The sequence below is a fragment of the Triticum aestivum genome, chromosome 7B, assembly GCF_018294505.1.
Source record: "Triticum aestivum cultivar Chinese Spring chromosome 7B, IWGSC CS RefSeq v2.1, whole genome shotgun sequence".
Taxonomy (NCBI): domain Eukaryota; kingdom Viridiplantae; phylum Streptophyta; class Magnoliopsida; order Poales; family Poaceae; genus Triticum; species Triticum aestivum.
In genome coordinates, this window is record NC_057813.1 from 28,600,769 (window position 1) to 28,628,597 (window position 27,829).

The window sequence follows — 27,829 nt, forward strand, 5'->3', positions numbered from 1 at the left end:
ATGACATGACTGACATTGTAATCTCCATAAGCATTTCTAATTTGTAAACTATTGTTCTTTATCGTAAATTAACAAAGAAACCATTTCCCATTTGCATCCAAAGGGAAGTTCTGATTTCTGAAGCAATTTTGACACATTAAACAAAACAGATATTCAACAGAGTATCACGTAGAGGCAGGCTGCAACAGAGTATCTTCAACTGTTTTTAAGGCCGTCATCTGCACCCTAAAGTCCTGAAATTTAGCAAGAAAGACATACCTTCAGATTTGTACAATTGTCTGCAACTGCATACAATGATTCATCGGTGATAAATGTTCCACCAATATTGAGGTGTTGCAGAGAATGGGCTCTTGACACCTGCAAAGGGAAGTTGGAAAAACCATACAAACAAATTAGTTGAAGATGTTCCTTTCTAGATGAATTGAAGATATCATTTTTCTTAAGAAAAAAGAATCAAAGATATCAATTCACAATGGTTAACTTGTCTAGTTCAATTCACGATGGTTCCATCAAATATCCAAGGGTTTTCCAAAAGAAAATATTGTTTAGTTTCTGTAAATGCTAGTGACCTTTGCATGTACTATACAGCATGTTCACTATCATAACATAAACATAAAAAAAAAACGTCCTGCCATTTTTAACAAATACTCTCTCTGTTCCAAAATAAGTGACTCAACTTTGTATGAACTTTGTCACTTATTTTTGGGACAGAGGGAGTACATAAAACACATAAACGACATTTTACTATAGAAAATGATATGAATGAGTACTTATGAGGAAACAAGTACTCCCTCCCCCGTTCCTCAATATAAAAGTCTTTCTAGAGATTTTAATATGAACTACATACAAATGTATATAGACATAGTTTACAGTGTAGATTTACTTATTTTGCTCTATATGTAGAAATCTCTAAAAAGAGTTATATTTAGGAAGGGAGGGAGTAGATTAGGAGGTTATAAGTATATATGTGTGCTGTTACAAAAGGGTATATAAACTTAAGTAAACCTTTCTGGTGGCTCAGAATGGAAAGCTACTGCGGTCAATTACTTGATCTGACAATAAATTATCACGAAAGCTCCGGCTTAATAATTATATGACGACATCCTGCGACTTCACAGTTCCATATTGTGAAATCCTTGTGCTACACATGTGATGTGACAACGCCATCATATCAACGTTGCAGAAGAACGCAACCAAGCAGTTGAATCAGAAAAAAGGAAGAGGAGAAAACAGAGCATAAATATATACTAGTAAACATGCCCGTGCGTTGCAACGGGAGCTAAAAAATTTAGAAAAAAATTTATGCGTTAGTCTAATAAGTTGGACTTAATACCACGACATATGATCTTCCTCTATTTTAACACGGGGGCTCACCATATTGCCACTTATCTTTTCTCTCACCCTTGCTAATGATGATCGCGATGTCCACGTGATCATAATGCATTTGACGTGGTAAATCCCAAGGCTATGAGCTTGCCACTTCACGCCACACTTGTCATTATGTTGTGCAAGGGAATGTTTAAAACTTAAATTTTTCTATCTCATCAACCACAAACTACTAACAATGCTTAGACATATAAAGAGTTTTCAAAAACTAATCAAATCCTATACATAAAAGACTTTTGAATCGGCGAACAGTTTAGCGAATCGAAAAATTTCTTTTTTGAAATTTTGGATTTAACGTTCGTTTTGTTTATGAGCATTTTTTGAAATGCATGAATAGTTTTCGAATACTTCAACATTTTTTGACTCAACATTTTTTAATCGATGATTTTTAAAAATATTGGAGAACTAATTTTAAAATTTGTGATTTTTTAGAACTTTTGTGAATTTGTAATTTTTTTGAACTTTTGTTAACAAGCTCTTAAATTTCATGGATTTTTTTCAGATACACGAATGTGTTTCGAATACATGGTTATTTTTTAAAAATCATGAACATGATACTATTTCCTGACCACTTTTTAAAATCATGATTTTTATAATTTGTGAACGGTATGTAAAATCACCGACACTTTTCGAATCCGAGAAATTTTGATGATTTTCCATTTTTGAATGCCCAAACATTTTATGATTTCTTTGACAATTTTTTGAAACTCGTAACTTTTAAATTTGGAATATCCCGAATGATGAATTCACAAACATTTTATTTTCTGAAACGGAAATAAAATGAGAAAAGAAAAAAGAGAAAAATTAAATTAAAAAAAGATATGTGAAGCCACGCACATGGGCCGGCCCATTAATATAGTGAACGTTTGTGAGAAAAGGAAGGGAAAAAGTGTGAAAAGTGGGAATCGACGAAAAGTACATTCTGCACCCGAGCTCATATGCTCCCGCATGAACAGTAAAATAAAAAAAATTCAAAAAAAATTCAGAAAATTCCACTTAATTTAGTGAAAGCATTTTGAAGCACTGAATTTGTTTTTTTTGCCACGCCTTACAGGAATGTGATTTCATGACGAATTTTTGCAGGCACTTAGAACTTTTGTCAATGTTTCTCTCAAAAAAAATTTGAATTTTTTTAAATTTTACTGTTCATGCGGGAGCATATGAGCTCGGGTGCAGATTAGCCGCATCCGAGAATCGAACCCTGGTCTCTAGGGAAGAAAAGCAATGAGTTAGCCACTGGAGCACTCGTGCATCTGTATTTAATAAGGGAGTGAGACCTTTAAAGAACATCAAGATGGAGGTGACTTTTGAAAAAAAAAATCAAATCGTTTTCTTTACTTATGGGTGGCATAGTGGATAATTTCTAGCAACTTTGGGGGTATTTTTTTTGACGGACGACAGAAATCCAATTCTCTTTATTATTATTAGGTAGAGAGGTAGAGATACCAGACGAACGACGCCCTTGTCAGTGATCCCGGCCAATCCCCACAGCGAGATCGCCGTCAGCTTGCCGACGCACTCCGCCGTGGAGATCTGCAGCAGCCCTCCGTCGGTGATGTGGCAGCCCCAGCAGCCCCGCGAACTTCTCCAAGAAAATTCACCGCGAGACAAACAGTTAGAAAAATGGAAATAATAAGCTTGAAAATGCAGCAAGAACATGCAGTTCTATTTGATGAACAGGTCGGCGAATCTACTCACACGTCGAGGTCGCGGAGATTGACGGCGGCGCGGACCATGCGCGCGGCGGAGTCGTCGCCGGTGCGCTGCCCCGCGAAGCTCAGCCGCCGCCGCGACGCCAGCGACCGGCCCACCGCCTGGCGCCACCGTCGGCTCACTCCCTCGGCCCTGACGACGACCAGAATATAAGCGAGTAAGCTTGGGAATCATGGCGCGTCCATGATTGGTAGTAGTACGTACATGGCGAGGTCGTGGAAGGAGGAGAGGAGGGCGAGCACGTGCGCGAGGAGGTCGGCGGGAAGCCGCTCAATGTGCGGCTCCTCCTCCATTTCCTTCGCCGCGGCGGCGCTGCCCTCTCCTTGCTCTGTCTGCGGCTGCATCCCCATTTTTGCACGGTCTGGCTCTCGCCGTCGCGCGGAAGGAAAGGCTTATACTAGCACGGCAGATCGGGTGGAGCACTGTACTGGAGTTGAGTCTGGACATGTTTCCGGAGTGTGCACATCATCGCGTCGTACATGGAGGTGAGGCGCCAACCAGCCAACCGCGCTGCTAAAAGAAGTAATTACGGCTATGACCCTAAAGTCCAGAACAAAGAATTTGAGATCGTGGGCATTCAAGGTCTCGTATTCTTTTAGAGCATATACAGTCCAAAGTACTTACTCCTAACATAAATGTAATGATATACTAGTATTTTTGACTCGATGTATAACAAATATTTTGTTGACCAAACAAATGGTCAAAGTTGATACTGAAATGCTTGCTAGCCTTAAAACATCTACAACCGAACCCCGTACCCTTCCCAAACGTCCGGATGGGCTGCCCCGTCAGTGTCCGGACGTAAAAAGGTCACCCAACCGGTCCGAACGCTCTGACTGACCGGCACTTCCCAGAGACCCCATACCCTTCACAAACGTCCGCATGGGCTGTCTCATCACTGTCCATACGCAAAAAACGTCACCCAACCTGTCCGAACGGTGGTTACCAAAATGTCACCATCAATAGTAATATGGTTATTCTGACCAAGTTGTACATCAAGGTGTTTACATAAACAGGGAAATATTACCGCTTATGTCATATAGATCATAAGAAAGGTTAACAAAATAGTGGAAAGGAAAATGTGATTAGTATATTAATCAGACCAATGGAAAGGAAAAGGTGATGATACCCGAGTATCGGGAGTATATCCTTCCCAAGGAAAGGAAGAGCATGATATAGTTGACAGGACTCGAAGTATGTAACCATTTAGGGAAAAGGGCGAGGAAACTCATGATGTTACCCATACAGTGGTGTTTGTATAATTGTTCATGAAACATTTAGCATTATGCTTACAAGGTTCTTTTTTTATGTTTGAGTACCATGGTCATGCTTCGCGATAGCATTGACATGGTCATTGATACGTCTCCAACGTATCTACTTTTTCTCATGTTTTTCTCTTGTTTTGGACTATAATTTGCATGATTTGAATGAAACTAACCCCGAACTGACGCTGATTTCAGCAGAACTACCATGGTGTTATTTTTGTACAGAAATAAAAGTTCTCGGAATGGAACGAAACTTTGCGAGGATTTTTTATATCAATAATAAGAATTTCTGGAGCCAAGACCTGCCGGAGAGGGGCACCTGGGTGGGCACAACCCACCAGGGCGTGCCCCCTCTCCTGGCGTGCCCAGGTGGGTTGTACCCACCTGGTGGCCCCGCAAACGACCCCCCTGATACTATAAAATCACATATTTCCAGAAAAAATCAGGAAGAAAGAATTATCACGATCCATGAGACGGAGCCGCCGCCAAGCCCTGTTCTTCCTCGGGAGGGTAGATCTGGAGTCCGTTTGGGGCTCCAGAGAGGGGGATCTTCGTTCTTCGTCATCACCAACCCATCTCCATCGCCAATTCCATGACGCTCCCCACCGGGAGTGAGTAATTCCCTCGTAGGCTCGCTGGTCGGTGAGGAGTTGGTTGATATTCATCATGTAATCATGTTAGTTTTGTTATGGCCTGATGCCTAGTATCCACTATGTTCTTAGATTGATGTTGTTATGACTTTGCTATGCTTAATGCTTGTCACTTTGGGCCCGAGTGCAATGAACTCAGAACTGAACCATTTATGAATTCATCATTATATCCATGTTTTAGATCCGATCTTGTAAGTTATAGTCACCTACTACAGTTATGATCCGACAACCCCAGAGTGACAACAACCAGGCCCAATCTCGGTGATGACCGTAGTTTGAGGGAGTTCATGTATTCACTATGTGTTAATGCTTTGTTCCAGTTCTCTATTAAAAGGAGGCCTTAATATCCCTTAATTTCCAATATGGACCCCGCTGCCACGGGAGGGTAGGACAAAATATGTCATGCAAGTTCTTTTAATAAAGCACATATGACTATTTACGGAATACATGCCTACATTATATCGATGAACTGGAGCTAGTGCCGCATTGCCCTAGGTTATAACTGTCACATGATGAATATCATCCAACAAGTCACCGATCCAATACCTACGAATTTATCATATATTCTTCTTGCTAAGTTACTGCTATTGCTACTGCTATCGTTACTGCTGCAATATCACTGCTATCAATGTTACTGTTACCGTTACTACTACTGCTATCATCAACACATACTACTGTGCTACTAATCACTTTGCTGCAAATAATTAATCTCCAAGTGTGGTTGAATTGACAACTCAGCTGCTAATACCTTCAAATATTCTTTGGCTCCCCATGTGTCGAATTTATAAATTTGGGTTGAATACTCTACCCTCGAAAACTGTTGCGATCCCCTATACTTGTGGGTTATCAAGACCTTTTTCTGGCGCCGTTGCCGGGGAGCATAGTTATATTTGTTCAGTCACTTGGGATCATTATCAATTTATCACTATGAAGAATCTGAAGGATCCAAAGACTAAGATATTTCCCTCAAGTACGAGGGGAAGTAAGAAACTGCCATCCAGTTATGCTTTAGATTCACCTTCTGTTATGAGTAAACTTGCAACACCACCACCACATGCTATTAATTCTGATATGTTGCAAGTTATTGATGATGCTACTTCTACTATGAATGATGCTTATGATGATGCTAGTACCATGCTCGATAATGATGATGTGCCACTTGTTGAATTTCTTGATGAACAAATTGCTAGAGTAATACAACATGATGTTATTGAATCTGATGATGAGCTTGAAACTGAAACTCCTGAAACACTTGCTAGAGCTAGCCCTCCTAGATATGAATTGCCTAAGGTACCGGAAGGCTATGTTATGAGTGAAGAGGCAACTAGAGATATTCTTGCTTGTAAGGATAGAGATGATCTAGAGAAATTATTACACAAGTATAAAGAAAAATCTCTGAATGCTATAATGAAATGTGATCCTAAGTTTGCTACTTCGCCTATCTTCATTGATGATAAGGATTATGAATTCTCTGTCGACCCAAAGTTAATTACTTTGGTTGAATCTGATCCTTTCCATGGTTATGAAACTGAAACTATTGTGGCACATCTTACTAAGTTGAATGATATAGCCACCCTTTTTACTCATGATGAGAAAACTTGATACTACTTTTGAAAGATCGAGGATGTCGCCTAGAGGGGGGGGGGTGAATAGGCGCTTTAAAATAATTACGGTTTTGGCTTGAACAAATGCGGAATAAACCTAGCGGTTAATTTGTCAAGCACAAAACCTACAACAACTAGGCTCACCTATGTGCACCAACAACTTATGCTAAGCAAGATAAGCAACTATGTGATAGCAAGATATATGACAAAGAACAATATGGCTATCACAAAGTAAAGTGCATAAGTAAAGGGGCTCGGGTAAGAGATAGCCGAGGCACGCGGAGACGATGATGTATCCCGAAGTTCACACCCTTGCGGATGCTAATCTCCGTTTGGAGCGGTGTGGAGGCACAATGCTCCCCAAGAAGCCACTAGGGCCACCGTAATCTCCTCACGCCCTCGCACAATGCAAGATGCCATGATTCCACTAAGGGACCCTTGAGGGCGGTCACCGAACCCGTACAAATGGCGACCCTTGGGGGCGGTCACCGAACCCGTACACTTTGGCAACCCTTGGGGGCGATCACCGGTACCCGTCAAATTGCTCGGGGCGATCTCCACAACCTAATTGGAGACCCCGACGCTTGCCCGGAGCTTTACACCACAATGATTGAGCTCCGAACACCACCAACCGTCTAGGGCGCCCAAGCACCAAAGAGGAACAAGCTCAAGGGCACCAAGCACCCAAGAGTAATAAGCTTCTCAACTTGTAACTTCCATGTATCACCATGGAGAACTCAAACCGATGCACCAAATGCAATGGCAAGGGCACACGGAGTGCCCAAGTCCTTCTCTCTCAAATCCCACCGAAGCAACTAATGCTAGGGAGGAAAATGAGAGGAAGAACAAGAAGGAGAACACCAAGAACTCCAAGAACTAGATCCAAGGGGTTCCCCTCACATAGAGGAGAAAGTGATTGGTGGAAATGTGGATCTAGATCTCCTCTCTCTTTTCCCTCAAAAACTAGCAAGAATCCATGGAGGGATTGAGAGTTAGCAAGCTCGAAGAAGTTCAACAATGAGGGAAGAACACGAGCTCAAAGGATAAAGTTGAATGGGGAAGAAGACCCCCTTTTATAGGAGCTCCCGAATCCAACCGTTATGCTCACAGCCCGCACAGAGCGGTACTACCACTCCAAGGAGCGGTACTACCGCTAGGGCGGTAGTAACCCTTCGAAACATAACAGCGAGGAGGCAAAAAGGACAAAAGAACCTTCGGAGCGGTAGTACCGCTCGTCCTCACGGTACTACCGCTCGACCTCACGGTACTACCGCAAATGGTAGCGGTAGTACTGCTTGCGAGCGGTACTTAAAAAATACTTCTGTGCCTACTTCCGCTGAGCAAAACACGAGATTTTGGTCCGGAGCGGTACTACCGCTTAGGAGCCGCGGTAGTACTGCTTTGGGGCGGTACTACCGCTCAGGAGCCATGGTAGTACTGCTCTGGAGCGGTAGTAAAAAATTACATCCGCTCTAGTCGCGGTAGTATCGCTGCAGCCTTTACCAAAACAACCACAACTTTTGCAAACGGACTCCGAATTCAACGAAGCCAAGTTTGTTGGAAAGGTAACGACATGGGCTAACACAATCTTGATAGAAATATCAAGAATAAGCAAATGAGAAAAGTCCCAAAGGAAAATGGTGAGAACCCTTCCTCGGAAAAGACCGGTAAAACCTCCAACACCGAAAACATCATAGAAGACGCATGTGAACTCCGTTTTCGATGAACTCAAGCTTGTCATCAAGATGACCATAAGCTCTAAGACTCACAAAGAGAACCAAACAAGAACCAAGAAACATGATGCAAGGATGCAAGGGTTTGAGCTCTCTACTAACGATACGATCAAGCTACCAACTTGAGAGCCCCCCTTGATAGTACGACAAACGATCATATAACCCGGTCTCCCTACTACCACCATGAGACCGGTAAAATAGAAAACCTATCAAGGGAAAACCTTTGCCTTGCACATGGTCCACTTGAGCTAGATGATGACGATCTTGACTCCCTCAAGATGGACCACCTTTCTTGATTGCGTTGGCTCGATGAAGACTAGATGATTGCTCCCCCATAGTCCACTATGGGTGAGCCACTCTTCGGCTCATCTTCACAAGTCCATTGACACCACAATGGATGGCAAGATTCAAGCACTTGATCTCTTCGTGATGCTCCACTTGAACTTGCACACGGCAATCTTGATGACGATCACCACTTGATGTCATCCTTTCCATGGGTTGTATGATATCTTCCTATTGATGCAAGCCCATGGATACGTACCTAACCCCACATAGAACTCTCACATAGACCATAGGTTAGTACACAAAGTGCAATGGACAAAGCTTACCATACCATGGGATCACTTGATCCCTCTTGGTACATCTTCTACGCTTTGTGAGTTAATCAACTTGATTCACTATTGACTTAGTCTTGATCAACCTTAAATCTTTGCAACTCTCTTCATTTGGATGATGTATTGAAGGTAAACATGAATGATCACACAACCTTCTTCTTCAAGACATGCTTGCAATAAGCTCAACACTCGCATGACCAATCTTTGGATAATTCCTTAGTAGCACCTTGGTCAACTCATAAACTCCTTGAAACCAACACATGGACTTCAAGAAAATCCTATGGACAAATCCTTCAAATATAACTCAAGACAACCATTAGTCCATAGAGATTGTCATCAATTACCAAAACCAAACATGGGGGCACCGCATGTTCTATCAACTTTATTCTCAAATTATTTCCTTTATCATTAAAGGGTGATGCTAAAGCTTGGTACAATACTCTTGCTCCTGGTTGTGTGCGTAGTCCCCGGGTTATGATTTACTACTTCTCTAAAAAATATTTTCCTGCTCATAAGAAACAAGCTGCCTTACAGGAAATATGTAACTTTGTTCAAACTAAAGAAGAGAGTCTCCAACAAGCTTGGGGGAGGCTTTGCCAGTTACTTAATGCTTTGCCTGATCATCCTCTTAAGAAAAATGAAATACTTGATATCTTCTATAATGGGCTAACCGATGCTTCTAGGGACTTCATAGATAGTTGTGCTGGTTGTGTTTTCAGGGAACGAACTATTGCTCAAGCTGAAGAATTATTGAATAACATATTAAAAATTATGAAGATTGGACTATTCCCGAACCACCGCCAAAACCCACTCCGAAGAAGAGGGGTATATTATATCTCAGTCCTGAAGATATGCAAGAGGCAAAGAAATATATGAAGGAAAAAGGTATTAAAGCCGAGGATGTTAAAATTTTACCTCCTATTGAAGAAATACATGGGCTTGATACACCACCACTTCCTAAGGTGCTAGAGGTAAACTCTCTTATGAAGTTCAATGAAAATGATAATCCTCACAATATGCACCCTAGCCAATGCCTTTATGAGTTTGAAAACTACATTAGAAAACATGACCACTTCAATGCAAGTGTTAAGAAACAATTGAAATATAATTCTGATATGATTGCTGGCTTGAGTGACTTGTTATTTAGAATCTCAAATGATGTTAGAGGTGTTGGAAAACATGCTTCTATGGTTCAAACCTAGTTAGAACAAGTTGCTAAATCACAAAGAGAATTACTTGATGAAATGAATCGTAATATACATGACTTTGCTGTTAGAGTTGCAACTAGAGGAGGTAAAATGACTTAGGAACCACTTTATCCTGAGGGACACCCAAAGAGAAATGAACAAGATTCTCAAAGAAACAACACCACTGCACCTAGTTCTTCTAAAAAGAAAAAGAAAAAGAAAACGAAAAATGATAGGACTTTGCATGCTTCTAGTGAACCTGAAATAGACAAACCTCCTGATAATGAAAATGAAACTTCTATCTCTGATGCTGAAACTCAATCTGGTAATGAACATCCACCTAGTGATAATGAAAAAGACAATGATGGGGTTCATGAAGACACTCAAACAAATAATGATAAGGAACCAGATAATGATGTTGAGAGAGAACCACCTGTTGATCTTGATAACCCACAACCTAAGAGTAAAAGATATGATAAAAGAGACTTTGTTGCTAGAAAACACGGTAAAGAAAGAGAACCGTGTGTTCAAAAACCTATGCCTTTTCCACCCAAGTCAACTAAAAAGAATGATGATGAAGAATTTGAACGCTTGACTGATATCCTTAAAATGCCTCATGCAAAGTATATGAAAGATATCATCACAAATAAGAGAAAACTACCGGAAGCTGAAATCTCCACTATGCTTTCTAACTATACTTTTAAAGACAGAGTGCCTAAAAAACTTGGAGATCCGGGTATACCAACTATACCTTGCTCTATCAAAAAGAATTATGTGAAAACTGCTTTGTGTGATTTAGGAGCTGGTGTTAGTGTTATGCCTTTCTCTTTATATAAAAGACTTTACTTGAATAAATTCACACCTATTGAAATATCTTTGCAAATGGCTGACAAATCAACTGCCATACCTATCAGTATCTGTGAGGATGTTCCCTTTGTTGTTGCTAATGTTACTATTTTGACTCACTTTGTTATACTTGAGATGCCCGAGGACGACAACATGTCGATTATCCTTGGTAGACCCTTCTTGAATACTGCAGGGGCTATTATTGATTGCAACAAAAGCAAGATCACTTTTCATATTAATGGTAATGAGCATACGGTGCACTTTCCGAAGAAACAATTCCAAGTGAATCGTATTAATGCTATTGAAAAATCTCCGACAATCTCTATTGGAAGTTTTCAAATACCTCTACCTAATGTCAAAAATAAATATGAAATGCTTATTGTTGGGGAAATGCATATCCCCATTGAGGTAACTTAGTGATTTACGAAATTTCTTCGGTTTCATGTTAATCGAAAGTGGTTGTTAATAAGACCTGATCAACCTTATTAATGAATCACTTTTGAGCGGTATGAAGTTGATGAATTTAGTAAGCACTACCTTCTGTCCATACCTTTTGTTTCCTGTTTTTATTAGGTAAATAAAATAAAATGCCATGTTTTGTCTGTTTTCTGAATATCCTGTGCAATAAAAAATGACACAAAAATAAAAGTTCTCAGAATGCTCTAAAACTTTTACACAATTTTTTCTGAATACTCCTGAATTTTTGGTGCAAATAATACCAGAGGGAGGTGCACCAGGTGGGCACAACCCACCTGGGCGCACCAGGACCCCCAGGCGCGCCCTGGTGGGTTGTGGTCCCCACGTGGCCCCCTCACTTATCTATTTAGCCCACATCATCACTTACCTCCAGAAAAAATTCTCCATTGCTTTCTCTCCCATGTTCTTGAGCTCAAACCCGCGGATTTCGATCTCTTAGCTCGAAGCTCCGTTTGTGAAACTGTTTTGGGGGATTGTTGCTTGGTATGTGACTCCACTATTTGTCCAATTAGTTTTTGTTTTAGTGGTTTATACTTTGAATAATTAGCTACTCTTGGTGTTGCTATAGATGAGCTTGCATGTTGGATTCTTAGTGTTCTAAGTAGTTTGAATGCTTGCTATGCCCTCTATGTATCCCTATGAGTAGTTGCTATCACTTTTGTGAAGTTTTGTTGGGAAAATTTTTGTTCATAGGAAAAATTGTACGCGGACATGAATATCTTTAGGAAGTTTGTCTCTAATAAGAACTCCAAGGGTGTTAGTGATCTCCACCCTCGGAGGTTGGCAAAAGTACGGCCGTGCGAATGGCCGCACACCCTGTTCCTACAAGAGGCCGGAATTCTTGAGGAGTTCATGCAATATATTGCTAATGCCGGCCTCACCGACTTCATCACAGATGAGTATGACCAGCACCAAATCCTCACAAACATCTTTGTTGAAAGTTTTACTTTCCCGCCTAGGAATAATCCTCCTGAAGTGAGCTTTGATTTATATGCTGAAAACCATCAGATACCACTTACTGAATTTTGTAACATATGTGTGATCCCTTCTGATGGGAGCTTGGCTGAGCCTAGGCCAGCCGAGTTTGAGGCCTTTTATCGCACTTTGACGGTGGGTGATGAGAGAGGAGTGTCAGCCATCACTGCCGCTAGCTTACATTTTCCTGCTGTTCATTACTTTGCACTTTTCATTGCAAAATGCTTGCTTGCTAGGGAGAAGGTGAGTGCACTTAGTTCACCAGACCTTGCTGTTTTACGTCGTGCACTTCAGGGAGACAACACTTATAGCTTGGGAGCTACTGTGGCTCATCGCCTCCATCTTAATAAATCTCAGGGCAAAATACATGGTGGGATTTATGCTACTCGTTTGGCGGCTCACTTCGAGGTTGAGATACGCCCTCATGATTACCCTTTGACCAAAGTTTACCTCAACCGTGCAGCCATGGATCACCACCATTTTACTGATATCGAATCTCCTAACATCCCTATTCCGTATAACCTGGTTTTTAGTGTAAGAACTCGTGATATTATTCTGTTGCCTGCTCCTGCTTTGTTTGATTCTGTTGCCAGGGGTGGATATAGGATTATGCCTGCAGACATCATCGCCTACCAGAACGCTCAGGCTGCTGCGGAGGCAACACAGGGGGAGCCTCAGCAGTGGGATGAGTGGATGCCCGCTCCTCAGTACCCCTACTACCCTCCAGGCTACTGATTAGCTACCAAGTTAGGCCAAAAGCCTAAGCTTGGGGGAGTACGTGTTTCCACCGACCTTACATTCATGTCCACATATTTCATTAGTCGGTGTTCACACTTTTTCATTGTATCATCCATGCTTAGGTCTATATTTTTGCTTTCCTCTTGTGTGTTTGAAAAACTTTAGAAAAACAAAAAAAATTAGTTGTAGTCAATTTACTTTCTACACATGCTTAGTAGTAGTATTAAAAAGAAAATCCAAAAAGATTTCCTTATTCTTCTTTTGCTTATTGGGAGCTTTCCCGTGTAAATAGTTTTTCTCGTTTTTGCTTTTCCCTTTTATTTACCCGTTCTAGAAAATAAAAAACTCAAAAAAATATTTCAGTGTGTTTCTCTGAACTTCTTTTCTTTTTATTCGAGTATTACCAAGGATAAGACCACGATAAAAATGTTGAGTGGCTCTCATATGAATAACTATTGAACTAATAAGAGCACATTTTACCTTGTCTTCTCCTGTTGAATAAAATGTCTTGCAGATTCCAGTTTAGTCCATGGCACTCTTGCATTATTATTATTTTCATATTATTCGGTCATGCAAGTGAAAGTCAATAATGATGACATCCAATGAACTGTCCGTGGCAGGGAGAAACGGGTATGAACTCGACTTGTTCTGTTTGTGTAAATATGTTTAACCTAGTGTCCATGATTCAACCCATTATGATTAAACATGTTTGCAATGACAATTAGAGATTATAGTTTCTCATGCCATGCATAAGTAGCTGGGAGTTGATAATGATTATCTTGGATATCAACATAGCGTTAAAATGATTGTGATGTAGTATGATGATATGGTATCCTCCTCTGAATGTTTGAGTGGCTTGACTTGGCACATGTTCATGCATGTAGTTGAATCAAAACAACATAGCCTCTATGATATTTATGTTCATGGTGTTCATATCCTACTCATGCTAGTGTCCAATGTTACTTATGCATAATGCATGGTTATGGTCGTTGTTGCTCTCTAGCTGGCCGCTTCTCAATTTAAATTGCTAGCCTTCGCCTGTACTAAGTGGGAATTCTGTTTGTACATCAAAAACCTTGAACCCAAAGTTATTCCAGATGAGTCCACCATACCTACCTATATGCGGTATTACCCTGCCGTCCTAAGTAAATTTGCATGTGCCACCTCTAAAAACTTCTAAAAATTATCCTTTTTGTGTGCCTGGATTGTTCGTGGAACGACAGGAGGTGGTCGGTATCTTCCATGCTAAGCGGGCTATTCTCAGGTCGAGTGTTTATTCACTCGCCATCGCACGAGAAAAGGGTGGTAATAGGGATGCCCAGTCCCAAACTGCAAACATGAAAAAGAGTTCATCTCTGAAATAATCAAGCAAAAACTCCCAATGGAGTCAAAACCTTTACTTTTATCGCTTGGGAACCGCCACTAGCATGCTTAGCATGGAAGATATTGATAACTTATGGTCGTGAAGTGAATAAGAAGGGTGCATGTATCAAAATATCATTCATCTCTGTTTTAAAAATTGAGCTTTGGCATCTCTGCAAATCACTACTTCCCTCTGCGAAGGGACTATCTTTTTTACTTTTATGTTGTGTCACCACCTTCTAAAACAAGCGCCAGAAACTGAGTTGGCACATCTGTCATGATTTATGCATTATGTGTAGCTAATGTTGGGTGCATCATGACTGGATCTTTTCTACCATGAATTACAATGTTTAGTCGCTTCTTGAACTTTGGAGGTGCTCTGCATTTATGTTTTACGATCTCAGAAAGGGCTAGCGAGATACCACTATTGTCATATTATATCATGGTTGTTTTGACAACGTGTTGCTGTTTGAGATATTTTATTATTGCTCGCTAGCTAATTATATCATTGATATGAATCATTATAAAATTTACATGTTATTGTTGACATGGTTAGTTATAATGTTGGCTGAAAACCTGGGTGCTATTTAAGCTTATTTATGCAAACAAGAGCAAAAGAGTTCGTAAAAGTTTTTCTTTCTCACTTTCAGTTTATTAACTAAATTGCTTGAGGACAATCAAAGGTTTAAGCTTTGGGGAGTTGATACGTCTCCAATGTATCTACTTTTTCTCACGCTTTTCCTCTTGTTTTGGACTCTAATTTGCATGATTTGAATGAAACTAACCCCGGATTGACGCTGTTTTCAGCAGAACTACCATGGTGTTGTTTTTGTGCAGAAATAAAAGTTCTCGGAATGGAAGGAAACTTTGCGAGGATTTTTTATATCAATAATAAGAATTTCTGGAGCCAAGACCTGCCGGAGAGGGGCACCTAGGTGGGCACAACCCACCAGGGCGCGCCCCCTCTCCTGGCGTGCCAAGGTGGGTTGAACCCACCTGGTGGGACCGCAGACGCCCCCCTGATACTAGAAAATCACATATTTCCAGAAATAATCAGGGAGAAAGAATTATCATGATCCACGAGACAGAGCCGCCGCCAAGCCCTATTCTTCCTCGGGAGGGCAGATCTGGAGTCTGTTTGGGGCTCCGGAGAGGGGGATCTTCATTCTTCGTCATCACCAACCCATCTCCATCGCCAATTCCATGATGCTCCCCACCGGGAATGAGTAATTCCTTCGTAGGGTCGCTGGTTGGTGAGGAGTTGGATGAGATTCATCATGTAATCATGTTAGTTTTGTTAGGTCCTGATCCCTAGTATCCACTATGTTCTTAGATTGATGTTGCTATGACTTTGCTATGCTTAATGCTTGTCACTTTGGGCCCGAGTGCCATGAACTCAGATCTGAACCGTTTATGAATTCATCATTATATCCATATTTTAGATCCGATCTTGCAAGTTATAGTCACGTACTACGGTTATGATCCGACAACCCCGGAGTGACAACAACCGGGCCCACTCTCGGTGATGACCGTAGTTTGAGGAGTTCATGTATTCACTATGTGTTAATGCTTTGTTTTGGTTCTCTATTAAAAGGAGGCCTTAATATGCCTTAGTTTCCAATATGGACCCCTCTGCTACGGGAGGGTAGGACAAAAGATGTCATGCAAGTTCTTTTAATAAAGCACATATGACTATTTACGGAATACATGCGTACATTATATCGATGAACTGGAGCTAGTGCCGTATCGCCCTAGGTTATAACTGTCACATGATGAATATTATCCAACAAGTCACTGATCCAATGCCTACGAATTTATCATATATTGTTCTTGCTAAGTTATTACTATTGCTACTGCTATCGTTACTGCTACAATATCAGTGCTATCAATTTTACTGTTACCGTTACTACTACTGCTATCATCAACACTATCATAGTATTCTGCTACTAATCACTTTGCTGCAGATAATTAATCTCCAGGTGTGGTTGAAAACTCAACTGCTAATACCTTCAAATATTCTTTGGCCCCCCTTGTGTCGAATCTATAAATTTGGGTTGAATACTCTACCCTCGAAAACTGTTGCGATCCCCTATACTTGTGGGTTATCAGTCATTAGGTAAGGTCAATCTTTGGATAAACAAAGGATCCATCGGAAACAACTTATAAGATAAGTCGTACAATTTCAGCAAGGAAAAGATGAGGATGTGGCCAAGGGGCTCAGTAAAAATTCATCAAGGGGTCAAGGATTGTATTTCTCATCATGAATTCGATTGATATCCTAGAAGAGTTCAGAATGTTATGATGATCATGACACATTTATCGAGAGGTCCCATGAAGATGTAATCAATCATCAATGACATCAAGCAAGAGGAAAGATGAAGCAAAAGGTTATCAGAACCACAGATAAGATTGCAAGCTCAGAGTTGTGATGGCCTTTCAAGACAACCAACAAGATGTTGAAGGCTCGTTGTAAACTTAATGTATTGTTGAAATTAGGTTCTGGGGATCAAGGGCATAGGTAGTACGGTCAAGCATTTAGTATGATGATGATGATGTAGCCAATCGACTAGGATTGGCATGATCGAGTACAAACTTGTAAGTAAAGAAGATTATGAAGAGTTGTTGAATAACAACACAGACTTGATTCCGTTATCAGTGTCCTTGAGTGTCTAACAACTTAGAACCCAAGGGAAAATTGGAATCGGTGAGAAATAATAGTAGATGAAGGACTCATTAGGAGTTATGTAGTTCCTGTGATATTCTCGAGATACCAGAGGGTAATACTTGAAGGTAGAGTAGAATATAGGTTGGATAGGTGAAATGATTTGAAGGAGGCAAGGACTTTAACTTGTCTGAGAAATGGGATCAAAGAAGAACAATATGGTCGAAACCACGATTGCAAAAGAACAAAATCCCAAATATAAGTGAACTTATACCAAGGGGACAATTGATTTTAAGAGAAGCTTCCATGATAAGATATACATCGTGTCCATGGGCATGAACACAAAGTTCAAGGTCGACTCCCACTTCTTCAATGCATAACCTTCCATTCACTTCTCGCTTTCGATGAAGTTGTAGTGTTGAAATTATATCTGACAAAACACTAGAATAGTATGACTCGTGAAAACTCCCGGGTTCACATGGATTAGGAAAGGCATAGGTCCAAACCATAGGGGCATCTTAGGAACATATACCACAAACTTAAGGAATAACTAACACAAGCTCGAAGGTAGAGCATGGTTGACAAAAGGAGAGGATACAATTTACCAAAGGCATTATGTATTAGGAAAGAACTCACAAGGTGATTAAATATGAGGGGCATTGTCGGATAATAATCCAACAAAGGATTTGGTGGTCCACAAGGGATCTGATGTGAGCATCCAGAAGAAGAAAGAATGTAAGGAGATCAGATTATAGAAACAACTGACTAATTCAAAGCTCAAATGCAAAGGAATTATGATTTTGAAATCAAGGATCAGAAGCAACTCTCTGATTAAGGATAGATAAGTTGAATAGACTTAGAGGTACAATGTACGGTAATTTGATTGGTCGAGAACCAGCTCATGTCCGGAGTGACATCTGAGACGGAAGGACGAATTCTAATTTTGATTAATGATTGCAAGCATTCGCACACATGTTGAATCAATGGACTCAAAATGATAGTGACAAAGGATGCCAATAAGATTACCAAACTTATGGGACTAACCATAATGCAAGCAAGCAAGACTTTCAAAATAAATAGGTTGTTGAGGACTTTTGGAAGATCAAATAGTATTTCAAAGGCTTTTGTGAAACACATGAACAACTGGGGATGAATAAATCCTTATTAAGTGTGAGGAATTACCTGTACATGTATTCATGCGGAAAAGGAGCTGTAATGCAGCAGACACGATAGATTCTTGAGATATCGGAAAGTATTTCAGGGTATCTTGTAATAACAAAAGCAATTGGAAATGAAGGTATGGATGGAAAGTGTATGTAGCTATCCATGGGGATTTATCGGTGCTAGGGAATTGCAACGACGAAGGGCACAAGGATCTCGGGAAAACATCAGAGAGTATCTTTGGAATTTTTTGGTACGCCAAGCGATCATCCATAATAAGGGGCTCTCCGGGGAGAAGTAGCTACAAGAACCTAGTGTTAGAGTTAGCAAGATCATTTAACCCGAATAGAAGAGAGATTAGAGTCCCAGAGTAAAGATGAGGAATAAAATATCCTAATACCACCCATTTGTGATGTGGGCCCGTAAGCCACACAATCAATGTTAGTAATTTTTTTTGCAAGGACTAGACTAAACTTCGGCAAAGGAGGTGCAAAGGGGGCTACCTACATGCAGTTGGCTCTGATACCAACTTGTGACGCCCCCGATTCAATAGTACACTAATCATACACACAAATGTGTATGATCAAGTTTAGGGACTCACGGGAAGATATCACAACACAACTCTAGACACAAGTTAAAATAATACAAGCTTTATATTACAAGCCAGGTGCCTCGAGGGCTCGAATACATCAGCTCGAATACAAATGAGTCAGCGGAAGCAACAGTATCTGAGTATAGACATAAGTTAAACAAGTTTGCCTTAAGAAGGCTAGCACAAAAGCAATAACGGTCTGAAAGGCAAGGCCTCCTGCCTGGGAGTCTCCTAACTACTCCTGGCCGTTGGCGCCCGTCACGTAGTAGTAGGCACCCTCGGGGTAGTAGTAGTCGTCGGTGGTGGCGTCTGGATCCTGGGCTCAACCATCTGGTTGTAGCATCCGAGAAGAATGGAAAGAGGTGGAAAAAGGGGAGCAAAGCAATCGTGAGTACTCATCCAATGTACTGGCAAGCATCTACACTACATATGCATCGGTATCAATGAAATGGGTAGTAGAACCGCAGAATGCAAGAATAGAGGGGAAAGCCTAGCCTATCAAAGACTAGCGTCTTCAAGCAGCTCCAAGCATCTTGTAGCAATCAGAAGAGGATAGAATAGCAGTTTATATTTAACAAACATGTTGTAGAAATAACACCCAGAGATCCTTCCCCGACCCCCTGCAGGAAAGCAATCTTGGAGCCACATATCCGTTACATGCCTCAGCATTCAGTATCCAGTTCTAGTTGTATCGATCGGGATACAACTCTGAGCGTCCGTTATCGTGGACCCGGCTATTCGAATAGGTAATACTTCCCTGCAGGGGTGCATCAACTTACCCAACACGCTTGATTAACTCCGATCGGATACACAATCAGGTCATGACCGCCCTCAGTCGATCAACACACCGCAGTCCTACCTAGGCTCATTAACGAGGCCAGCACGCCGGTCTACATCCTAAGCACGCAGGGGTCTTGGGCCCATCGCCCTTTGCACTCCTGCATGTTGCATACGCGGACGGTGAGCAGACCTAGCTACCTCCTTAAAAAAGGCAGGTACTTACGCAGTCAAACCCGGCGCGTGCCACTCAGTCGCTCAGGTCCGTTGAGCTTTCGGCTGATACATATGATGCAGAGTGCCCATACTTATTCCCGCGTGGTGGTTAGTGCGAAAAAGGCCAGAGGCCTACTCGGATCAAATATCCAAACCATTAGTAAATTAGGAGCGCGCGGTAACGAGCAGAGACTCACGATCGATGTGACCCCGTTGCCCCGTCTTGTGGACTTGCGGCAATGGCTAAGAATGCCCGGCTACGCCATGTAGTTATCTCGCGGGCACCTTCCAGGTTAACCCGACTACACATCACTCGCAAATATGCTCGCCCGGGTACCCCTCAGGGCTGACCCGACTTTAGTATCATGGTTATGTGGTAAAGCCATAGTAACCGTGTGTCCAAAACACCAAGGGGGAACCCTGAGGAATCACCCTCGATGGAATTCCACCTGATGTAATCGCCAAGGTGAGCCTAGGAGGAATCACCCTCGAGGTCCACTCTTGAGGAGTTGCACAACCGCATCGTTATCGGGTGTGGTGAAGGAGGAATCACCCTTGATGAACTAACCTACAAGGTTAACATCAGAAGTGCTGATGAGGTATCACCCTCGATGACCACATAGGCGATATCGGAGTGATCAAGGGGGAGGGGCTTGCCTGGAAGCTCAGCTGAAACGGAAGGAGGGTCGTCGTCGACGTAGTCGATCACAACAACATCAACAACGGTCTCGGGGTCTATCAGAGAAGAAGTGGGGGAAGAAACAGTAAATACACAGATGCATGAAATGACAATAAACGGTGCTAGGGGTGTTCTACACAGTGTTACACGATACCGGTGAAGGGGGATAACATCTGGGAAAGTTTTCCCAGAGTTAGGCATTTTGGATAGACGAACTAGAGGGGAAAGGTTTGATGTTCGCTATTCTAGGGACGTGTGGCGGACAAACGGACCGCAAGTTCGGATTTATCTCGTCGTTCTGAGCAACTTTCATGTACAAAGTATTTTCATCCGAGTTACGGATAATTTTCTATGATTTTCTGAAGTTTTAAAGTTTTTCTAAAATTCCTAGAATTATTACTAAATCGAATTAAAAACAGAATATACATTTTGTACTCAGCAGGCTCTAGCCACAGTCAACGATATGTGGGGCCAGGGGACTGGATTGACCTAGTCTATTAGTCCAGTCAGAGTTGACTGGTCAAACCTGGGTAGTGGGGCCCGGGTGTCATTCTCACAGATTTAGTATTTTCTTTTTAAAGATATAATTAGAGGTGGGGTCTCCCTGTCATTGTAAGGGAGGTACTTAAATTAGTTTATATCTAATCTAAGTTAATGGCCCTGGGCCCACGGGTCAGTAGTAGTGGGGGTTAGTTTAGGGGGGGTTTAGCCCCCTAGTTAAACTGGGCCGGCCCCGTGGATAGAGGCCAAGCCGGAGGCGGCCTCGACTGGGAAGCCCGCGCCGGAGGGGCATCGATGAGGGATGGCGAGCGGCGGCAGGCAAGGGTGTGGCGTCTGGGGCCTAGGCGCTGCCGGGGGCGTGGTGCGCGGGGAGGGGGGGGCGAAGCCAGCGAGGTCAGGTGGCGGCGGGCGCGGGCCGGGGTGCTCCATCGCGGGCGCATAGAAGGCGTCGGAGGCCTTCGGCAGCAACGACGGGGGAGGTAGAGGGCGGCGCGCGTGGCAGGCGAGCGGGGTGGCACCGGCGAGCGGTGGCGGCCTGAGGCGGGCGCGCAGCGGTGGCGGCCTAAGGCAGGCATGGAAGAGGAGTACGGAAGCGGGGCGCCGGAGCGGGGGCGCGCGGGCAGGGCGTCGCAGGGTTGGCTGGGCACGACTGTCAACGGGCGGCGGAGCCGAGCGCGGGGGTGGCGGGTGCGTTCGCGAGGGGGGGGGGGCGAGCAGAGGCGCAGGGGAGCACGCGCGGGGAGTGGTGCTCCGGGCGAGGCTACGGGGTTCGCAGGTGCGACGAGCGCGAGGCGGCAGTGCATTTGGTCGTCGGTGGCATCGGCGACTACAGATCACGGGCGAGCTAACGAAGAGGGGAAGGAGAAGTGGGAGCTCACAACACAGCCGTAGGGAGCGGCAGTGAGCTCGGGGAGGACATGAGGTAGCCGGAATCAGCGACGAACGCCGGCGTTCCGAAGGTTGAAGACGAGCTCGTTCTAGTCAGAGGAGAGGTGCTCGGCTCGATCGAGAGGACGGAGAGGAAGTAGACGATGACGGCGGTCTGCCTGGATGCCATGACACAGCTCGGGGTGTTCTGTGGCCGCGGGATCGACGAAGGCGGCGGTGACGGCAGCACTTGGGCACAGGCGAATTTGAAAGGGGGAGAGGTCAGTGAGGGGAATGGATTTGCTAGGGTTTGGGGAGGGCCTCGGGGCTGGTTTGTAGGCAGGGCAGGGGCTGGATGGTCTCCACGACTCCAAGTGCAGCCACAGATGGTTGCCACGCCTCCGTGCCTCACTGTAGTGGAGGTAGGACGAGGCAGGGGTGGACTGGATCGTTGTAGTAGGCCAAGGCCCAAGGGGTGGGCTGTTTCCGTTTCTTTCTTTTTTTACAATTTCTGTTTTCTTTTTATTTCCTCCTGTTTCTAAATTCTTTCTGCTAGCACTTGAATTTTGTTCAATGTGAAAAGTGCCACATATATGTATTGCAATACAAAAAGCTCCACAAAATGTTTTAGGCCATTTGGGGAAGGTCTAAGTATTTGTTTATTTTTGAAAAAGCCAATTTAGTTATTGTTGGACCGGTTTAAATATTTCTAGGGGCATTTTAGTAATCCAAACATGGTTGATTTCTTCATGAAAATTCATTGGAAATTTATGGGAGATGAGCAACATTTTTGTTTTGCGTTTTGGAGAAATATTATTTCAACTTGCAATTTTTTAAATGACTTTTATTTTATTAAGGGGCAATTTGGCTTAGTCAATCTTGATGAGTGGAACCATTAGTGTGAGGCCACTGTAGCTTGACTACCGGGGTGCTACAAAGAATCCAGATTGTTGTTGTGGGGGTCGTTTCCTGTTCCTTCTGCTCGTGATATACCTTGGTAATGCACGAGAAGGAGGAGGAGCGACCATCACCGACGGTCAAAATAACTGTGAGGAAGTGTCCACCATATACACCACATGAGATGAGAGTTTTCAAGAAAAGACTCGACAGACCGACAGTCAACCCGTGATGAATAATAATGATCTAATTTAGTTTTTGTAGTACATATATGGAATTTGATAAGTTTAATCTTTGAGTTATAAACATAGGAAATGTCCGACAACGATAGGATCCATGAGTGCGAGTACTGCGGCGAGGACTAGGGTCTGTGCGACATGCCTCACCTAGAAGATGGTCAGCGCTTCAGTATTAAGCTCAATGAGACCTTCAATGTTTATACGGTATGCAACGATGACAAGTCCTTTTTCGTAATTAAGCATGACTTCTGCTTGTTCAACGTGTAATTTCCGCTTTCTGTAATTCTACTAGTGCGTTCCCTGCCATGACGTTATGTCTTGGAGAAGCTTGATTTTGAAGATCATGAGAATATGGAGACAATGAGAGTTCACCTCGAGACCCATAATGGTTATGCTTTTGCCGTAAAGCTATACAATGTGGTGACCTACTCCCATTTTGGTTGCTCGAATTGGGCATAACTACTCAAGACGTATGGTTTTCAGGAGGGTATGCATGTCACCTTCAATCTTGGTGATCCTAAAGATGATATCGATAAAGATAATATCGGCATTTGGGTCGATGTTGATACGATTCTACTTCTACCTCTATGTGAGTTTCTCAAACATATTTATTAAGTAAGTTATATTTTTATTTAAAAAGAGTTGACAACTTATTTTCATTGACAGCTTATTTCCATTCTTCAAAAAATGTACAGAAAATAGTACACAAAACCTACTACACTGATGGCTCTGAACTAACTTGCGAGGAGAAAGACCATCTTGTCTCATTTATTATTGATGTTGAGACTTTCAATCAGAATTATGTAATTCCTCCACATTATATATGGTCAATACGTGCCACTAGTCCACGTGTTGAACTACGGCAACATCCATAGAAATGACATGGTAAGATTTTTTACTATTATGACAGTCGTGCATCTTTTTGCATACATTCTTTTAATTAAGCTAAACTATGCTTACTACATTATTATCATGCTTTTCAACAAGAAATCCCGAAAGATTGTGTGCCTCATCTGATGCATACGAAAGGTCACATTGATATTATGAGCTTACAACCAAGTCCGCCTACGGTTCTTCGTTGTGCATACACGATTTCTAAAAGAGATGAAGACCTCACAATCAAAGGATGAAAAAAAGTTACGAATGATCGCAGGGAGCTACTTGGATGCAATATGGTGCGAAGCCCACGAATTGGAGACATGAAATCTCTATTCTCCATAATGGATAGTCAGGGGCTATGTTGTTTTATGCTATTTTACCTTAGAGATGGTAGTAGGTCCTAGATAATACTCATGGTCATGTGCTAAGAACAATTAACTAGGGTTGGTTATGACTATGATAACGAGTAGAAGTTGTTAGATGAGTATGACTTGTTATTATGATAACGATGGTGAGTTATTATTATCGATGATGATGAGTTGTTATATCATTATGAGCATGATGAGTTATTATATCACTGGGTGAAATAAACGAGGACTAGATTGAAGTGGAGGCAACATGGTGCAGATCTAAAGTACTACTAATCCAAACTAAAGTGATCAAGTTTGGATTAGTAGTACTTTGGATCTGCACCATGTTGCCTCCACTTGAATCTAATCCATGCCTCTTTCACCATTGATATAATAACTAATCATGATCATAAAATCATATCATGAAACTACTGTATAAAACCTGTATAGATATAGCGCCAATATGCAGAAGAAGAAATACAGGAAATTTTAGTAGTAGCGCTGGTTGACCAGACCCTACTGCCAGGTAGGTGTAGCAGTAGCGCTGGATGGATCAAAGCTACTACTTTGTAGGATAGTAGTAGCGCGTGTCCGTCCCATGCTACTTATAAACATTAGTTGTAGTGCTGTAGCAGTAGTGCGGCTTCCTGTGCTACTGCTAGGCTCTTCCCTAGTAGTGGGAGGGGAAGTAGGCACGCGCGGCCACCTGTGGGTGTGTTGGCATTCTGCGAGGCTTGCTGAGGCAACGGCACCGGCTTGCCACCAGGCGGTGGCTTGTAGGGATTGCCCTTGCTATGTGAGGCGACGTTGGCCAAAGAAAAACCTCGGGTCGAGAAGCGAGCCTTGGTGCATTGTTTCGTGGCAAGGAGGCACGAGTACAACTCACATGGCTGAATAGGAGTGTCATGACTATTTGTGTTCTCCACAAGATTATCATGGTCGTCATCCAACCCATTTAGGATGTATGAGGTGAAGTCCTTGTGGTGAAGTGGCCTGCCAATGGAGGCAAGAGGGTCCGCCATGCCCGTCACCTTGTTGAATTAGTCGGTGATGCTGAGGTCGAGTAGCCTCACCTCTCCAAGCGTGGTGCGAATAGCATGAGCACGCGCTTGAGATAGAGACGCGAAGCTGGTGTGAAGAGTAGACTACTCATACCGAGACATAGCAGCGAAGATGACCAACAACGAAACGCCCTCCGTGCGAGAGGACTGGATAGAAGAGAGGATGGCATGATCCTGGGCCACCAATGCATGGTAAGTCGGATGATATGTCGAAGGGCATGACAGTGTGCCATCCACATAACCCTCCAGGTAGCGGCTGTGAAGGAGAGGCAGCGACTGTGCACACCACGACAGGTAGTTATCCGGCGTGAGCTCCACCAGAATGAGGTGTGCAAAGTACAAAGGCACGGGAGCCGCGACATGATCCACATGCTCGGCAGGAGATGGCACAGGCATGGAGTAGGTCGGTGCATAAAAGCCCAGGTGGCGAGCACCACAAAGTGCCAGCGAGGAGCTGACCAGTTCCATCGACGGGGCCACGGCAGGGGCCACAGATGGTGAGGGATAAAATGTCGAGGGCCCACTATAGTGCATCGCAGGTGCACCATACGACAACGTGGTCGCAGGAGATGGCAGATAGGCGCTGTAGACTGGTGGCGCGGGGGCGCCGTAGACCGGCCACGCAGGGGTACCATAGGACATCTTGGGCGCGCTGTAGGTGGGTGGATAGGAGCAGTATATCGGCAGCGCGGGGGCATCATAGGACATCATGGGCGCACCATAGGCCGGCGTTGGCGTAGGAGCGTCGTAGGGTATGGGCGCAGACCCACCGTAGGATGGTAGCGCGACCACACCTTGAACAAAAGATGGCAGAGGTGGGGCTGATGTGTTTGTCGGCGTCCTGGATGTGGGGGGTATCCAGCCCTGCCTACCTGCGGCCCATCGCGTGGCTCCGTCGGCGGCCTGGTACGACCCAGCTTCAGCATCAACAACACAAGACCCTCGCGAGGGGCAAAGCCTCGCGAGGCAGGCGACGCCAAGACCCCCGAGGGGATCGGCCTCCCCAGGCTGGCTACCGAGGGGCGGAGAGCTCTATGCAAGGTTCACCTCATGAGGCTCAGCTGACGTGAGCCGTGACGACCAAGTCCAGGCAGGTGCCAAGCGGGTGCAGAGCGTAGGTTTCCTCTTCGGTGCAAAGGAGGCAAGCCACAGGCGTGGAGTTCCGAGGAATCAACCAAAGGTTTCCATTCTGGTGCAACGATACCAAGACCGCCAGGACGGCAGGACGGAGGTCATCGACGAGCCCACCGCAGCGCCACAATCAGGGCTTTTCGCAGGCAAAGACTACTTTTGTCAGGAAGCTGTACTACTTGTACCCTTTCAAATCTGGCCATTGTGGGATCCCTTCCCGCCAACATATGGGAAGAGGACCAAGGCCACTATAAATAGGACTAGCCACCGCCATAGAGAACAAGACAAGTCGAACTAGCTCACACCACACCAGCTCCCTTGAGCTCAAGAACACCTCACCTCCTGAGGCCAGTTCATCCACTGTACCAGTTCATCCTTAGCCCCCCGAGGCAATCCACCAAAACGCTGGACTAGGGTATTACACCGCAAGGTGGCCCGAACTAGGATAAACTGATGTGCCTCTTTGTCTCTTTGAGCTTGTCGTGCTAAGATTAGGAGGATCGTGAGTAGGAAGGCTGGGTAGGTTGAGATCTCCGCACGCACCCCAGAGTTCGAACCTCTCAAAGGTTTGCGGATCCCTTAATCCGACATTTGGCGTGCCAGGTAGGGGTGCGTCGGATCTTCTCTTCCGTCGATCGATCTACCACCACTCCGACACCTCCATGGCCGATGCACGCCAGGCTCGCGCCGAGCGTCGGGCTGTAGTCGCCGCCTGCATCGCTCAGACGGCTCCGGCGGGTGATGGCTGCGCCCGTCGTGCTTCGTCTTCGGTCGCCAACCCCGCCACGTGCCCTGCCAGCCACGAGCAGCAAGCTTCATCGCTGCACCCGTCGGTGCGCCGGGACGGGCGCACCGCTACTCCATCACTGACCCCAACAACCTCATCCTCCCACGCGCGTCGCGGCCAGGCGGACACGCAGGCCGCTCTGCTCATGGCGCGGGAGCTCCTTCTCTACCGCCCGATTGGTGACCTCTACGAGGAGTGGCTCGAGCGGATCACTGAGCTCGTCAGCGTTGCGCACGGGGGCTCCGCCAAGACGGCTCACTCACTGCCTCAGCAACCACCTACAGTGGGTGACATGGGGCACGAGGATACTCCACCACCTCCGGCCTAGGGTGTCATCATCGAGCCAAGGCGTGTGGCACCGTGACGTGACCCACCTCGCCCTGCACCGGATCGGGAGGACGTGAGCTGCCAGGTGGTGCAGCGTCCCCAAGGAGAAGCGCGCGTACTTCCAGCACCCCAGCACCACGCCCGTGTACCGCC

The 27,829-nt window shown here is 44.1% G+C and overlaps 1 protein-coding gene across 1 annotated transcript; it reads right to left on the bottom strand.

Annotated features, from left to right (window-relative positions):
• Positions 1–48: 48 nt before the first annotated feature.
• LOC123157597 (F-box protein At5g67140-like) lies at positions 49–3,392 on the bottom strand. Its single transcript, XM_044575867.1, has 5 exons — positions 3,304–3,392; positions 3,085–3,231; positions 2,833–2,968; positions 259–357; positions 49–117 (listed from the first exon to the last, which is right to left on the bottom strand). The coding sequence occupies exons 1-5, from the start codon at positions 3,390–3,392 to the stop codon at positions 49–51; spliced, it is 540 nt and encodes a 179-aa protein (XP_044431802.1).
• Positions 3,393–27,829: the final 24,437 nt, after the last annotated feature.